The sequence below is a fragment of the Struthio camelus genome, chromosome 9 (assembly GCF_040807025.1).
Source record: "Struthio camelus isolate bStrCam1 chromosome 9, bStrCam1.hap1, whole genome shotgun sequence".
NCBI lineage: Eukaryota > Metazoa > Chordata > Aves > Struthioniformes > Struthionidae > Struthio > Struthio camelus.
The window spans coordinates 3,893,694-3,907,017 of record NC_090950.1 but is presented as its reverse complement, the minus strand read 5'-3'; the positions used below and the strand labels follow the sequence as shown (position 1 = coordinate 3,907,017).

General features: G+C 56.6%; 1 protein-coding gene across 7 annotated transcripts in view; it reads left to right on the top strand.

Moving 5' to 3' along the window:
• Positions 1-13,324, top strand: part of SNED1 (sushi, nidogen and EGF like domains 1) — a 39,176-nt gene that overhangs the window by 6,717 nt on the left and 19,135 nt on the right. For all 7 annotated transcript variants that reach the window (XM_068954049.1, XM_068954050.1, XM_068954048.1 and 4 more), the window contains exons 2-5: positions 7,285-7,572; positions 9,550-9,690; positions 11,375-11,537; positions 13,194-13,319. In XM_068954049.1, coding sequence (XP_068810150.1) covers positions 7,285-7,572; positions 9,550-9,690; positions 11,375-11,537; positions 13,194-13,319 — 718 coding nt within the window. The remainder of the gene's footprint in view (positions 1-7,284; positions 7,573-9,549; positions 9,691-11,374; positions 11,538-13,193; positions 13,320-13,324) is intronic.

The window sequence follows — 13,324 nt, the reverse complement described above, 5'->3', positions numbered from 1 at the left end:
GGAGGAGGAGCCCCGGAAAATGCCATGGTCCCCTTAGCATTTTAGGCTGTGTTGACTTTGAGCCTGGGATGACATGCAAGGCTGCATTGTCTGAGCGGCCAGGATTGTTTGCGGGGCTCTGAGAGAGGTTTCAAATTCCTGCCCTATTTGACTCCAGCCCTGGGGGACTCTGAGTCCCTGTTGGTATTGCTCTGCCTGGGGAATAATTGGATTAATCTGCAGGATTAGAGCCTCTGAAGTGGTATGCCAGGAGTCAGCAGGTGGATGCCTGCAGGGCTCTTGTCTGGAAGGCTTGCGGGGTGCTCCCTGGGGCCCACCTCAACCTGGAGCTTGCCTCTAGGAGTGCCGAGCCGTTTCTTGACACCTCTTGGACACGGTAATGCAGGAGAGCGAGGCAGGAAGGGAGGGGTGCCGCGGAAGGAGGAGGTTTTTCTCCCTTTTGCAAGCCTGTCGATTTAATGAGAACTAAAACGCAGCAGACACAATGGGGGCTGTGTGCTCGGAGAGATTAGGAGCCTCTGGCAGGAGCTCAGCCCCTGCAGTTGTGTCAGGGCACAAAAATGCTTCGTGGGCCCGTGCGTGTAGCAACGCCCCAGCGAGGCTCTGGCCAAAAAGGTGAGGTTCGCAGTGCTCAGCGGGGCAGGCAAGAGGTGTTGATGGGACCCCAGGGCTTGCTCGCAGTTGGGTTACGCTCTCCAGGTGGTCAGGATAGTCTTTGGGCTCGTGGCCACTTCTAGAGCTGAGCCCTTGGCCCCTCTCAGGAATTGCAAATAGCCCTGACTTTACTCAGGTGCCCAGGAAGCAAGGTTTCCAGCCTGTTTCATGCAAGGAAACGAGGGAATCGGGTGCTTTCACACGTGGGAGGCTAGAAGGGGGATGAGATGACCTCAGCTGGAAGAGACAAGGGGGCTCCGGGGTTCCACATCTGCCTGGAAAGTCTCCAGCCCTACTATTCATTCTGGTTAGCGCCTCTGTTTTGGTCTCTGCCAGGGCCTTCTGGTTCTAGTTTGTAATACAACTCGGGGTAGGAAGCTGACCCATAGTGCCACTGTACAGTGGAAGGACCTTGTCTGTGCCAGCTCGGTACTTGTCTAGGTATGGAGCCACCAGCTGCCCAGGGTGGGACCTGTTGTGCCGGAGGGGACAGTGTGACAGGGAGCTGAGCCCTTCCTTTCCCAGGCCTTATCGCCTCCCTCTGCAAACCCTGGAGGGAGCACGGCTTTCGCACATCGTGCGCCTTTGGGGCACCCTGCCCCCTTGTCGGATGATGCCCGTGTTCAGGCAGCCAAGCATCTAGCTGCTCTTGTCCCTCAGCAAGAGACATCTCCAGCCCTGCGTTTCCCTTCTCCCTGCCACCCTGCTTGGGTCTGCAGCAACCAGGGGGTGAGTGTGGCTGGTGACTGCCATGGAGCTGGCTTTGCCAGCGACTCGGGCTCCCACCCGAGCCAGGCTTGCGTTCTGTCGCCCTGGAAGCATCATAGGGGTTAAGGCTGCTCCCGTTGGGATTAGCAGAGCCATCGCCACAGGGCACAAAGCTGACTGCGGCTCAGCTGAGGAAGGAATTTTTGCCCACGCACGGCGTTGCACAACGGGCCAGGTGTGCCGAGAGCAGGGGCCCAGGGAGGGAGGGGGGCACAGTGCACAGGGAGCTTGTTGCATCCTGTTTGCCTGCCTGCCTCCCTCCTGTTTCTCAGGTGGATCTCCACGCGACCCACCAGGCCCTCAGCCCTTCCTTGGCCTGGCAGAGATGAGCCTGAACTTGGCAGGGACAGGGTGAAGTCTTGCCCTTTTGAAAATGTGGTGGAAGAGCTGACGTTGTAGGGGATCTTTACTTCCTTTCTCACGTTACCCATTTTCATGGGCCTCTACCCAGAGGAAACCTGCTATCTCTGGCACTTCCCAGCTCAGCCCTGGTTGTGCTGGACATTGTGCCATGCTCTGTGGGCTTCGGCCCCTTTCTGCCCAGGGGGGCCCAACACAGGTTCCCACAAGGTGCATTGAATCCTCTACTGTTTTACTTCATGCCTGCGGTATGTGTCCTTTGGGAATGGGGGAGATGAAGATCCCGTTTGGACTGGCTGAACTCGCTTGTTGTTCTGTGGGCAGCAGAACCACAGAAACCTGGTTTTCTTCAGTTGAGCAGGGGGAGAGGGGAAAGCGTAGAGATGTGGACTCTTTGGTGTCCAGTAAGGGTTGCACTTGCTCTCTGTGTGCCCAGTGTTCACAGGCTGTTGACAGGCAGTTCAATGTGTGTTTCAGCGTCTTGGCAGTCTCTTCCCCTCTCCTAGATTTGGCCAAAGTTGACCAACAGTTCGAAACTGACTTATGGGACAGACCAGCTGCAAAGAGTTTGGTCTCCCAAGGTCTACTTAAGAAGCCAGGCTAAACGCCTCTCTGCAGAGGCCTCTACACCTACGTATGGCTCTGTAACCCTGCCTTGGGCCTTCCTGCATTTGCCATGAGGGCCCATGGTAAGCAGGAGCTTACAGGGGTGCCAGAACTGCTTGTTCTGTCCCCCGCTGGAGATATGGAAAAGCCTTTCCTCCTCGAGGACAACTGTCTGTGCCTCATTCACTCTGTCAGGAGGCTTCTGCTGTAAGATATGTCGAAATACCAGGTGAGGCTGCTCTTTGTCAGTGCCTCCCCACTGGCTTCCAAGGGCTGCTTCGCCTGCTGGGGCTGGGCCCCATGCATTTGGTTACAAACAGTATCTTTGCACGGCCCGCAGGCAGTGCTGAGCCGGCTGGCAAGCACCTTTGCATGTGGCACTGGCAGCGAAGCTCCCTGTCCCGCATGACCCATCTGGTTAGAAGTGGAGGACTGAGCATCATCTCAGGTGGCATCTGTTTGAGATGAGCCTCAATGAACAATTCCACTACAAGACAAGCCAAGACGCTCCGACACATCCTCTCCTGGGCTAAGCTCAGGAGTTCAAACCTCACTTGTCTGTAACATGGTGATTTTTTTTCCCAGATAAAAATACCAGGTCTGCAGTCAGGTGGAAGAGGCCTGCTTGCTTGCTGTGCTCATGCTGCGATGCCATGCTGACTTTGAGCGGAGAGGCTGGCCTGCAGAAGACCAAGGCACAAGGGCCCACCTAATTTGCAGGGCTTTATTTTGATCTTGGACTTCTTAGGTTTGTTTGAGGCTTGTTTGTTGAGATTTTTCTCTTTTAGAGGAAGCCTAGACAGCTGTGCTGCAAGGTAGTGCACGAATCTGCAGCAGGAAGGTGGCCGAGTCGAGAGAGACGAGACTGGGGGAGGAAAGAGAGGCTTGGAAAAGCCAAGTGACGTGCCGAGCGTCTCCTAATGAGTCCATAGCAGAAGCAAGGCTATACCCAGGTCTTGGAGCTCTTCTTTGAGGTCTGCTGCCCTTCAAGGACCCAGCAAACATCGCTGGCAAAGCGGTGCCCAGGAAAGCCAGTGCCCTGGGAGGGTGGCTTTGCACACTGAGATCTCCAAGGAGCCCAGGAGAGCTGGGCGACTTCCCTCCACGTGACCAGCACGGGAATCTCAAGTGCAGGCCTGGGCTCACCTGGAGACCTTGACCATTGAGGCCTGCCTCTATAAACCCCTACCCCTCCTTCTTTTAAAAAAAAAAAAAAAAAAAAAAAAAAACCTTGGCTTCAGCTCTTTCCCATCTTGCTTTAATAAGGGGAAGAAAGTTCCTCTGTGGACATGAAAAGGTTACAAAGGGTTTGTGAAACGGGAATCGTGTTCCCCCTAGTCATGGCAACAACTGCCCTGTGCTTGCATGGGGGGTCTGCTTCGTGCCTCGGTCGCTTCGCGGCATGCTCCACTGCCGGAGTGAGTTTAGCGTGGTTCCTGACGGCATGCTTGTTCCCAGCTCCTTTGGTAGCATTTAAACCTGACGCTGCCTCCTTTTTCCGCGCGTGCCCTAAGTCTGCTGGGTGGGTCATGAGCTTTCCCAGGCAGGGACTCTGTTCTTCGCTCGAGAGCCTCCTCCGCATCTTTCCGCAGGCTACGCAAGAGCCCGTTCCTCCCACCACGCGCTTGTTTCCTACCCCGCTAGCTTGGTGCACGGCTGTAGCGGTTGTAAGCGAAGCAGGGCCCGTGACCCACTGGGATTTCCGGGCTGGAGGCTGCAGAGCTGTGCCGTGTCTCTGCAGAGAGGCCACTTGCCCCAGCAGCTCTCCACGTAACGCATCTGCCTGACCAAAGCCAGGAAGCACAGCGGGACCTGCTAGCAGAGGCAGCCTCTCAAAGGATGGTTCAGTCACTCTCACGCACGCCCTGGGAACTCGACTGTGCTCCGGGCAGGAGGGAAACTCCCTCATAACTCGAGTTAAACGTGGCATGGTGGCACGCACTGATGAAAGCTGGGATGCTCCTGTGCTCCTCGCTGCTGGCTGCAGAGTGTCCTGCGGGCAGGGGGAGCAAAGCGGACGTGCCTGTATGCAGCAGCCACCAGGCAACGCAAGGAGGGTGAAAGCCCTGCAGTGTTCGGTGTATGGCCGAGAGCTCGGGGGATGTCCTTCCAGGTCACCCCCTCTTTGGGTGCATCTCCTGTGCCTGCATTTGTTGGAGAGTTTCCCCGTGTCAAGAGGCGTTTTTCCTTCCTTTCCTCTCTTGCTGCATCCCAAACCCTGAAAATAGCACTCAGACCACATATGCTGTACTTCCTCCAGCTGCACTTTGTCTCCAGGCAAATGTGTTAAAAGCCTAGGGTGATCTCAGCTCCCTTTGGGAACCTCTCCATCCACTTTCCCCCACCCCCAGGGTGTTGCCTGCATAGGATGTCCCGTGTCTGGATGTTTTCATGCCATCGCAGAGCAGGCAAAACTCTGTTAAGTGTCCTTTTATTTATTTACTTACTGTAATGAACACTCTGAAGCCTTGAAGATCTCCTTTTGGCCTAAAGGCCCGGATTTGGTACTTTCTCCCCAGCTGCGGCATGTGTCCCCTGTGACCCGCAGCAATAAATCAGGAGCGCTGTTGTTGCTTTTGCAGTGGATGCCACGGGCTGGAAGAGGCTGCTGCTAGACGCGAGAGCTCCCTTCCTTCTCGCCCCAGAGCTGACGTCCATGCTAATCTCCGCTAGGCTAAAAATGGGTCAGGGCTGAGGTCCTGCGCTGGAAAGCCTTTGGGTCTTGAGCTGAAGCAACTCGTCTTAATCAATGCCCCTGTGTTGATTTATGCCCATGGAGGAGCTGTCCCCAGCCCGCTCCTTGCCGGAGCCCGGTGCTTCCTGCACAATGTTCCTGTGATTCATGGGCTGGGCCCAAATTCCTGGGCCGTGACCAGCCTCTCGCACACAGAAAATTGCTTGAATCCAAAGTTTGCTCAAAAAGGCAAAACAAAACCCCAAAAATGTAACACCTGCATTTCAGCTCGAATTCCATCTACAAACAGCGTTCAGGCCTATTTCCCCTGGAATATTTTCACTGTGGGTTTTGATTTGGGCCAGAGTTCAGAGCATTCGTGGTTTCTCCTCATTCCTGAGATGTGAGATGATCTTTGTAAAGCACATGGCAGGGAAGGAATTAGCTAAGTAAGAGGGGGCTTCGTTTGCAGGGCCGGTGGCAGCTTTTACCCCGGCTGGTGCTGGCTCTCCCGTGCTCCCCTTTGTGCAGCAGCCACCCAGAAGCACGTGTGAGCTTGCACCTGGGATCACACTGGCCGTCTCCGGTCTGCTCTGCCGCTCACTGCTCTTGAAGGCTGAAACACCTAGACGGTCTGCGGCACAGGGCAGCTTCCCCGAAGGGCCACACATCCTGTGACTCCCATTGGCACAGCTGATTAGTGCTGGAGAATGGCTGTGCACCAGCTCGGAGCCCGGTTCAGGCCTGAGGAGCGCAGAGCACCTGGTTTGCAAGCTTGCAAGGATCATTGCTAGTCCCCATGTGTCTGGCATCCCCAATTTGAACAAGAGCAGTCTACAGGGATGCCTCCTGCAGAGGCCAAGCCAGCACCTGGGAGGCTTTTGATGGGATGGTGGTACCTGGTCACCTGGGCAGAATGAGCTGATAAGTTTAGCTGCCTGTTAGGTATCTTGGAGCACTGTTCCTGGGCAACTTTTGGGCACTAGGAGATGAACTGCTGCCTGATCCATGCCCCTCAGCCCCGGGGCGGGCTGGCTTTCCCAGCTGGGTTCATAGCAGGTTCTTCTGCCTGCGGCCTCCCAGGAAGGGTCGCTCGGACACTTGCATCTCTCTTGCTGCTGCTCAGGGCCTGGAGGCCTGGGAAGGAGCCTTGAGGTTGTCCCGGGGAGCTTGGGATCACTTTTGTCCCTTCGCTCGGGGAAGGCAAGGGGCGCTGTGTCCCTTCAGGCCCTCTCCCGGCCAAGGTGATGGTGACTCTGAGGGGAAGGGCTGTCCTTGCCTTCGGGAGCGCGTTTCGCCCAACGTTTCAGCCACTGACTCAGCGGAAGGAGCTGAGCCCCAAGGAGAGCCGGGGGGAGAAGTCCCTCGTCTCCCCCGGCTCCCTGGGCTGTTGGAAGGGAGGAGGCGAAGATGGGCTCCTGCGCACCCGCTGCCGCCCGCCTCGGCGCCGGGAGCCCAACCCAAACGCGCTGGGCGCTGTTTGTTTAAAGCGCTGCGGCTGCCGCCGTTTTCTCAGCTGTTGCGCCTTCCTCTGGCCCATCTCCGGCGGGAGAACAGGGCCCGGTTTGTTCAGGCTGCCTCCGCCGAGCCCCAGGCCGCCGCTCGCCAGCCCGCGCCTCCTTCCCGGCGAGCAAGTGGCGAAGGCAGGAGGCGGCTGGTGGGGGGGAGGCCGCTTGCCACGTACAGGCCGTCGGCGCTGAAGCGAGGGGCACGTCTGCGCTTCAAAGGGCAGGAAGGGGAAGCGCTCAAATATTTGTGGAAGGAGGGGAGGGGAAAAAAAAAAAAAAAGGTGAAAAGTGCCTCTAAAATAAGAATTCAGCCCAGGGCCTGGGGCAGAGCCTGCTGACGGCCCCTCGGCCTCTGACTGCAGAGCTAGGGCAGGGCTGGCACGTCAGAGCCTGCAAATGTCCCCAAAGAAGCGTTTGTGCCGCTCAGGACCGGCTTGCGTTGTCCTAGTTGTCTGCTCCGGGGACGTAGGCAGCCAGTGCCCTCCGAATGACAGCCCCGCCGTTGCTTTTGGGTGCCCCTGCCCTTTTCCGAGGGATCTGGGAGCCCTGCTCTCCCACAGCTGGCCGATGCCCCCGGTGAGGCGTGGAGAGTGGGCTGACCACCTCTTGAGTAAGGGTCTCCTGTTACGTGGCGGGCCTTCAACCACCAGGCTGTCCTTCCTGACTCTTCACTGCTGTCACGCTTGCCTCTTTTTTTCTCCCCCCACATCTCAGGTTAACAACAACGGGATCATCTCTTTCCTGAAAGAGGTTTCCCAGTTCACGCCGGTGGCGTTCCCAATCTCCAAGGACCGGCGCGTGGTAGCAGCCTTCTGGGCAGATGTGGATAATCGGCGGGCAGGCGATGTGTATTACCGGGAGAGCAAAGACCAGGCCATCTTGGAGCGAGCGACCAAAGACATTGCACAGTATTTCCCCGAGTTCCCCGAGTTCGTCGCGCAGTGGGTGTTCATTGCTACCTGGTACCGAGTGACCTTCTTCGGGGGAAGTTCGTTCTCTCCAGTGAGTGCTTGGGGCATTAGCATGGGCACCCGTGGGCGATGGGAAGTAGGCACACCACAAAATCCTGGACGGTCCTGAAGTGCCAGAGGCTGATGCTCTGGCACTGGCCCTGGGTGAGCCCCCTCAGAGAGAGGACGTCAGCGACATCCTCCTCTCTGTCCACAAGCTCCTACAAATTGGGAGCAGCTCTTAGTTTAGGGATGGATTTTTTTAAAAGGAGTTTCTGGTGGCACCAGAGCTTTGGCACCTTTTGTCTACAACAGCTTTGCTCATATAACATCAAATTGCTCCTGTCCCATACCTTGCGTAGCCATGAGCAGGACTAAACTGAACCCAAAGACTCCGCTTAGGTTAAGTAACCTGAAGGCTCAGCCCGTTGCAGAGAAGGCCTTGTGGCGCTTCTCCGCTCTCCGCAGCTGAGCAATTGCATGTAGCTGCCACCAGACTGCTTGGTGTATTCAGCTGGCTGGCGTTCACCCGCCACTGCTCACTGCACAGGTACAGAGGGGTGCCAGGTCTCCCGGGCACAAGTGCCCTCGCTCGCTCTTAGAGTGAGTTTGCGCGCAGCCGAACCCAGACTGCGGTCCAGAGGAACTGCAAAACATCCTTTCATGGCCTCTGGCTCTTCCCACACTGGACACCCCTTCATATCAACCATCTGCCATGTGGCCATCTGCAGCTCAGTTAGGCACTGGCTGAGCAAAAGGGAACGCTCCCGTTTTCATCTGATCTCCTCGATGTTTGGGTGGGAGGAACCGAATTATAGCACTACCTGCGTTTTCCCAGTGGCTAGTTAGGGGGCAATGAACCCAGTTTCTACTCTTGGCTGTCCTGGTGATGCAGCGTTCCTCGCCTCAGAGCTAGTCCCCCATTTGGTCCCTTGCTGCAACAGGCAGCACGTGTAGCACCAGCTTTGCAAAAGTAACCCCCTTCCCTGTGCCCTTTTGAGGCTGCAAGTCGCTGGTGTCCCCCTTCTCAGGCGGCTGGATTGCATTTGGCCGTGTTGAGGTCACGTGCACGGAGACCAAATGTTGGACAGCTTACAAAAGCTGGTCTTTGCCTTTCTTCTAGAGATCTGAGAAAAGGCGTTTCAGCCATACACCACTTTTCACAGTCCCCTTTCAGACCGAAGTAGCCCCGTGCTGGCTGATCTGCCTTTAGATGTGATTGCTGCCACTCGAGCCGTTCCTTGCCTTTCTCTATAGCGCCACTAGAAACTGGAATTTCTCTCCAAAAGGAATGGCTGCTGCCTGGACATTGGGGTTTCTTAATCCTGAATCCAGATGAAAAGACCCCAGCTCACAGCTTTCTGCAAATTGAGGAAGTTGGCCCAAAGACGTGGAAACGGTTCCTTTTGACACCACAACAGAAGCAAGCCGTTTTTCTGCTCCTGCGCAGCCGGTGGGAGAGTTGGGAGACGAGCACAGAGGCAGGAAGGGCCTCGTGTTCACAGAATCACAGAATGGTTGAGGTTGGAAAGGACCTCTGGAGATCATCTAGTCCAACACCTCTACTTAAGCCGGGTCACCTAGAGCACATTACCCAGGATTATGTCCAGACGGCTTTTGAATATCTCCAGGGAAGGAGACTCCACAAGCTCTCTGGGCAACCTGTTCCAGTGCTCGGTCACCCGCACAGTAAGCGTTGTCGCTCCTACCGTGCCTTTGGACACTAACGTCCAGCCAGCCTGAAACCACTCACGTCAGATTCCCAATGGAAAATTGTGCTGAAATCTCTTTCTCTCCCCCTTCCCCAGTCCCTGAGGAAAAATTAATTAAACCAATCAGCCTTTCCTAGAAGAGGAAGGATCAGGGCTAAAAGAGACGCTCTTCTGCCAAATGCTGCCATCTTCCCAATCAAGCTTTCCTGCTCGACGATTTTATTTTCTGTCCTCTCCTTTTTTGGACCACTCATTCCTTGACCATGTTCCTTTCTCTCCTTCCATCCCCTCACTGCTTTCTCCTCCTCTTCCTGCAGGTGAACACTTTCCAGATAGTCCTCATCACTGATGGCAAGCTCTCCTTCACCATCTTCAACTATGAGTCCATCACCTGGACCACTGGTATGCACGCCAGCAGTGGGGGGGACTTTGCTGGGCTTGGCGGCATCGCAGCTCAGGTAAGCAGTGACTGCAGTCCATTGCTCCCAGGTAGCACATGAGCCCTACGAGCCCATTGCTGCTGTTTGTTTTATTTGTTACTGGCAGCACAAAGCAGCGAAGAGATTTTTGGTGGTGACTCTGTTTCTCCCTCCTGCTGCTTTTTTTTTTTTTAAGTTCTTAAATATCCTTGTGTTCTCTCATTCCCAAAGCTGAGACCATATAGGAGACTTTGTTATAATGAAACCACAGTTCTTTTCCTTGGCTGCTGCCTCTTAGTTCCTTTTCCTTCCTAACCTCAGACTTTAAGAGCAATTCGGCAGCTGCTGCAGCCAGCACAGCTTTCGCTTGTATTTTTATTTCACCGTTGTGTGTGTTGTTGTGTTTAAGAAAAAAAAATAGCAGTACCCTTTCGGATGTGTGAATTTACCACCAGTTGATCTGTCCTTGGCTCCCTGCCTGCAAGTCTGCAGCAAGCAGGAAATTGCAGGTGTAAAGGAAACGGACACGTTTTGAATCCCAGAATTCAATAGTGCGGATTTTATGGATGTAAACAGTACGGTAACCGCACGCCTTGGAAAGCGGACAGCACTCCAGGAACACCCCACCCTCACACCAGCCAAAGAGAAGCGGAACCCTCAAGGGAAAAAAAAACATAATATAATCCCTTGCCCAGTGTCAGTCTGTTACTGGGTTTGCAGGAGTGTGCTGCAAGCTGGGCCCAGGGCGGCCAAGCAGCCCGTTTGGCCTGGGCCAGCTGAGCTGCGCTCCCTGACTCGTTTCCACGAAGTGTGTCTATGCCTTGCCCAGATTCCCCTTCTGCGTGCAGGGTGCCAGGCGCAGAGGAGAGCACAGAGAGAAGAAACGACGTGTGATCTTTCCAGGGAATAATTAGTCATTGGGTGGCGAACGCAGGCACCCGCTGGGTTCCCTTTGCAGGGCTGCTGTGCCCAGGGAAGGACAGAGTGGGCAGGCCAGTCACTGCACCTTTGCTTTGAGGCCAGGTCATTGTCCCTGTGTGTGCACGAGGCTGATCGCGCAGTCAGTGCGTAGCTGAGGGTGGAAAGGATCTCGAGATCGTTTAGTGTAACGTGCCCTCCCCCCCCCTTCCCCGGCTCAAATTAGGGTCAGCTAGAGCAGGTTGATGGGATGTTCCCTCTGCCGGTGGGCACACCACATCCCCTCGTGGCCGGGAAGGATCATGGCCCTGCGTTGTGGTTTGTAGCGCTCTCTCCAGGAAGGTGCTGGTGAGGCCCAGGTTGGATCGAACCTCAGGAGGGAGTTGGGTACCAAAATTCCCAGGCCAGACGAACTGGTCAGGTTGATCTGTGATCCACCTTGCACGAAGGAGCCCCCTCAGGCTGTGCTCTGGCCCTGCCGGCTTGTCGTGTCACATGGCCACGTGTCCCCATCACACACTAAACGCTCCTGCCACAGAGGTGCGGAGGTCTCCCCACAGGGACAGAAGACGGTCAAGAGGTCTGGGTGGTAACAGTCTTGCATAGTCCCATCTGAACAAGTGTTGCGCTGGGGAGCCCGTGGCCCCGGTGCTAAATGAACAGGTTGGCAAGCCCGTCAAGCAGGGACGCGATGCCACCAGCAGAAGAGCTGAGCTCCCGCAGCGACGTGCCCTCTCGCGTCCACCCACCTGAGCTCCATTTTTATGTACTGATGTCTTTTTACTCTCTGCCCTTGTCCTCCCAGGCAGGTTTTAACGCTGGTGATGGAAAGCGCTACTTCAACATCCCCGGATCCCGCACTGACGACATCGCTGACGTGGAGATGACGACAAATGTGGGTATCCCCGGGCGCTGGGTGTTCAGAATCGATGATGCCCAGGTGCAAGTGGGGGGCTGCAGCAATACAAGTAAGAGGACAGCAGTTAGGTTTATTTAACACCCAACCCAACCCCAAACTGTTCTCCAGCCCTGTCTTTCCCTGCCTCGACCCCCACCCCCATCTCCCTCCCCAAGGGGAGAGAGCAGCAACCCGTGGGATGGAGGAGACAGCTCAAAGGGCTTGGGGTGGGGAGGGAAGGCAGTGATGGGGAGACCATCCTTAGAGCCACCAGCCCTGTGCACGGCTGCAGGAAGCCCACAGGGCATCAGTGGTGTGACAGAAGCGGTGGGAGCTGTTTCCCCTCTGCTTTATGCCCTGGGATTGCCAAGCTTGATTGGGGCCCGGCCATTTGTGCTGTGGTCAGTCACGTTGGGAGGCCGTGGCTGAGCGTGGCTCTCTGGGGGTGCTAGGGGTTGGTGACGAGGAGCCCTGGAGGGTGACAGCACAAAACTGTGCCCGGAGGAGAAACACTGATCTACCTGAGGAAGAGGCAGGGCCGTGGTCAACCCCAGCCAAGCCCCAGAAGCAGGGAGAACTTCTCCCTTCTTGCTGCCAGGCTGAATCAGGCCTGTCTTCATGGTGGGCCTGAGCTGACTGAGTGACCAGCCCTCTTCCCAGGGTCTGAGGAAGAGCTGGGGCTGGGAGGAGGCTGGCCCTGCACATGCTGTGGTGAGGGGCTGCACCCAAAGGCTACCTCCGTACTGGTACCCCAGGGTGAGAAAGGGGCTGGACAAGCAAATGGGGAGGGAAAGAAAGTCTTCAAGATAAAAGCAGGGGCAGCAATGCATGAGGAGCAAGGAGGGATGCTGGAGAGAAGGTTAAGGCACACATGTGGCGCTTCGTGGGCCCCACGCCCAGGGCAAAGCACACGGGGCCAGCACCCTCAGGGAGGTTCATCCGCCCCAGCCTTAGATTAGCCCGTCCCGCAGGCACGCAGACCTCAGAGGTGACTCCTGCCCGGGGACGCTGGCGGCGAGCAGCGCAGCAGGCAGCGCCTTCAGCGGGCTGTGGGGCCCTGTGCCGCCACGGTGGCCCACGGGGCTCCAGCGGGGCTGCCTGGCCTTGGCTTGGGAGCGGGGAGCGCGGCCAAAGGCGGGCGGGCATCCCGGGAGGGCTGGGCCGCGCTCCGTGTCTGCCTGCCTGCCTCGGGGCTCTCCCAACACATCCCCCGTGGAGCCACTGACCTCCTGTTCCTTGTCCCTGTTCCACCCTGGCTGTGTTTTCTTACCTGCTAATCTACATGTGTTTTGTATTACCTGTGGGTTTGCTTTGTACAGGTTCTCCCGTCCCTCTTTCCCTTCAGCCTGGGTGTTAAACGAGGGCTGGCTGTATAACGCTCCACGTTTACCCGCTCCGTCCTGCGGGAGAGCTCCCCATGGAGCTTACCCCTGTGCCTCTCCCCTGGTGCGGCTGGAATAAAAGCACTTACCTCCCTCACGGGGAGCCTGTGAGGAGCAAATCCTGCCTCGCTGCGAGGCGCTCAGCCCCTGAGGGCTTCCTAAGCACCCTAGAGAGCCAGGTTACCGCAGCAAACCCAATGCACGGACAACACGGCACTGCCAGGGGCCTGCGAGTGGTGCTGGAGAAGGGGCTGGATGGACACGGGGACAGACCCCCGGTGCTCGGCAGCGCGTGAACCCTCCCAAGGGCATGCTGTTAATGAAGGGCCCGCTTGTCTCCCCAGCCTCCGTGTGCCTGACGCTGCGGCCCTGCCTGAACGGGGGAAAGTGTATTGAGGACTGCATCACCGGGAATCCCTCCTACACCTGCTCTTGCCTAGCAGGCTTTACGGGAAAGAGGTGTCATATAGGTGAG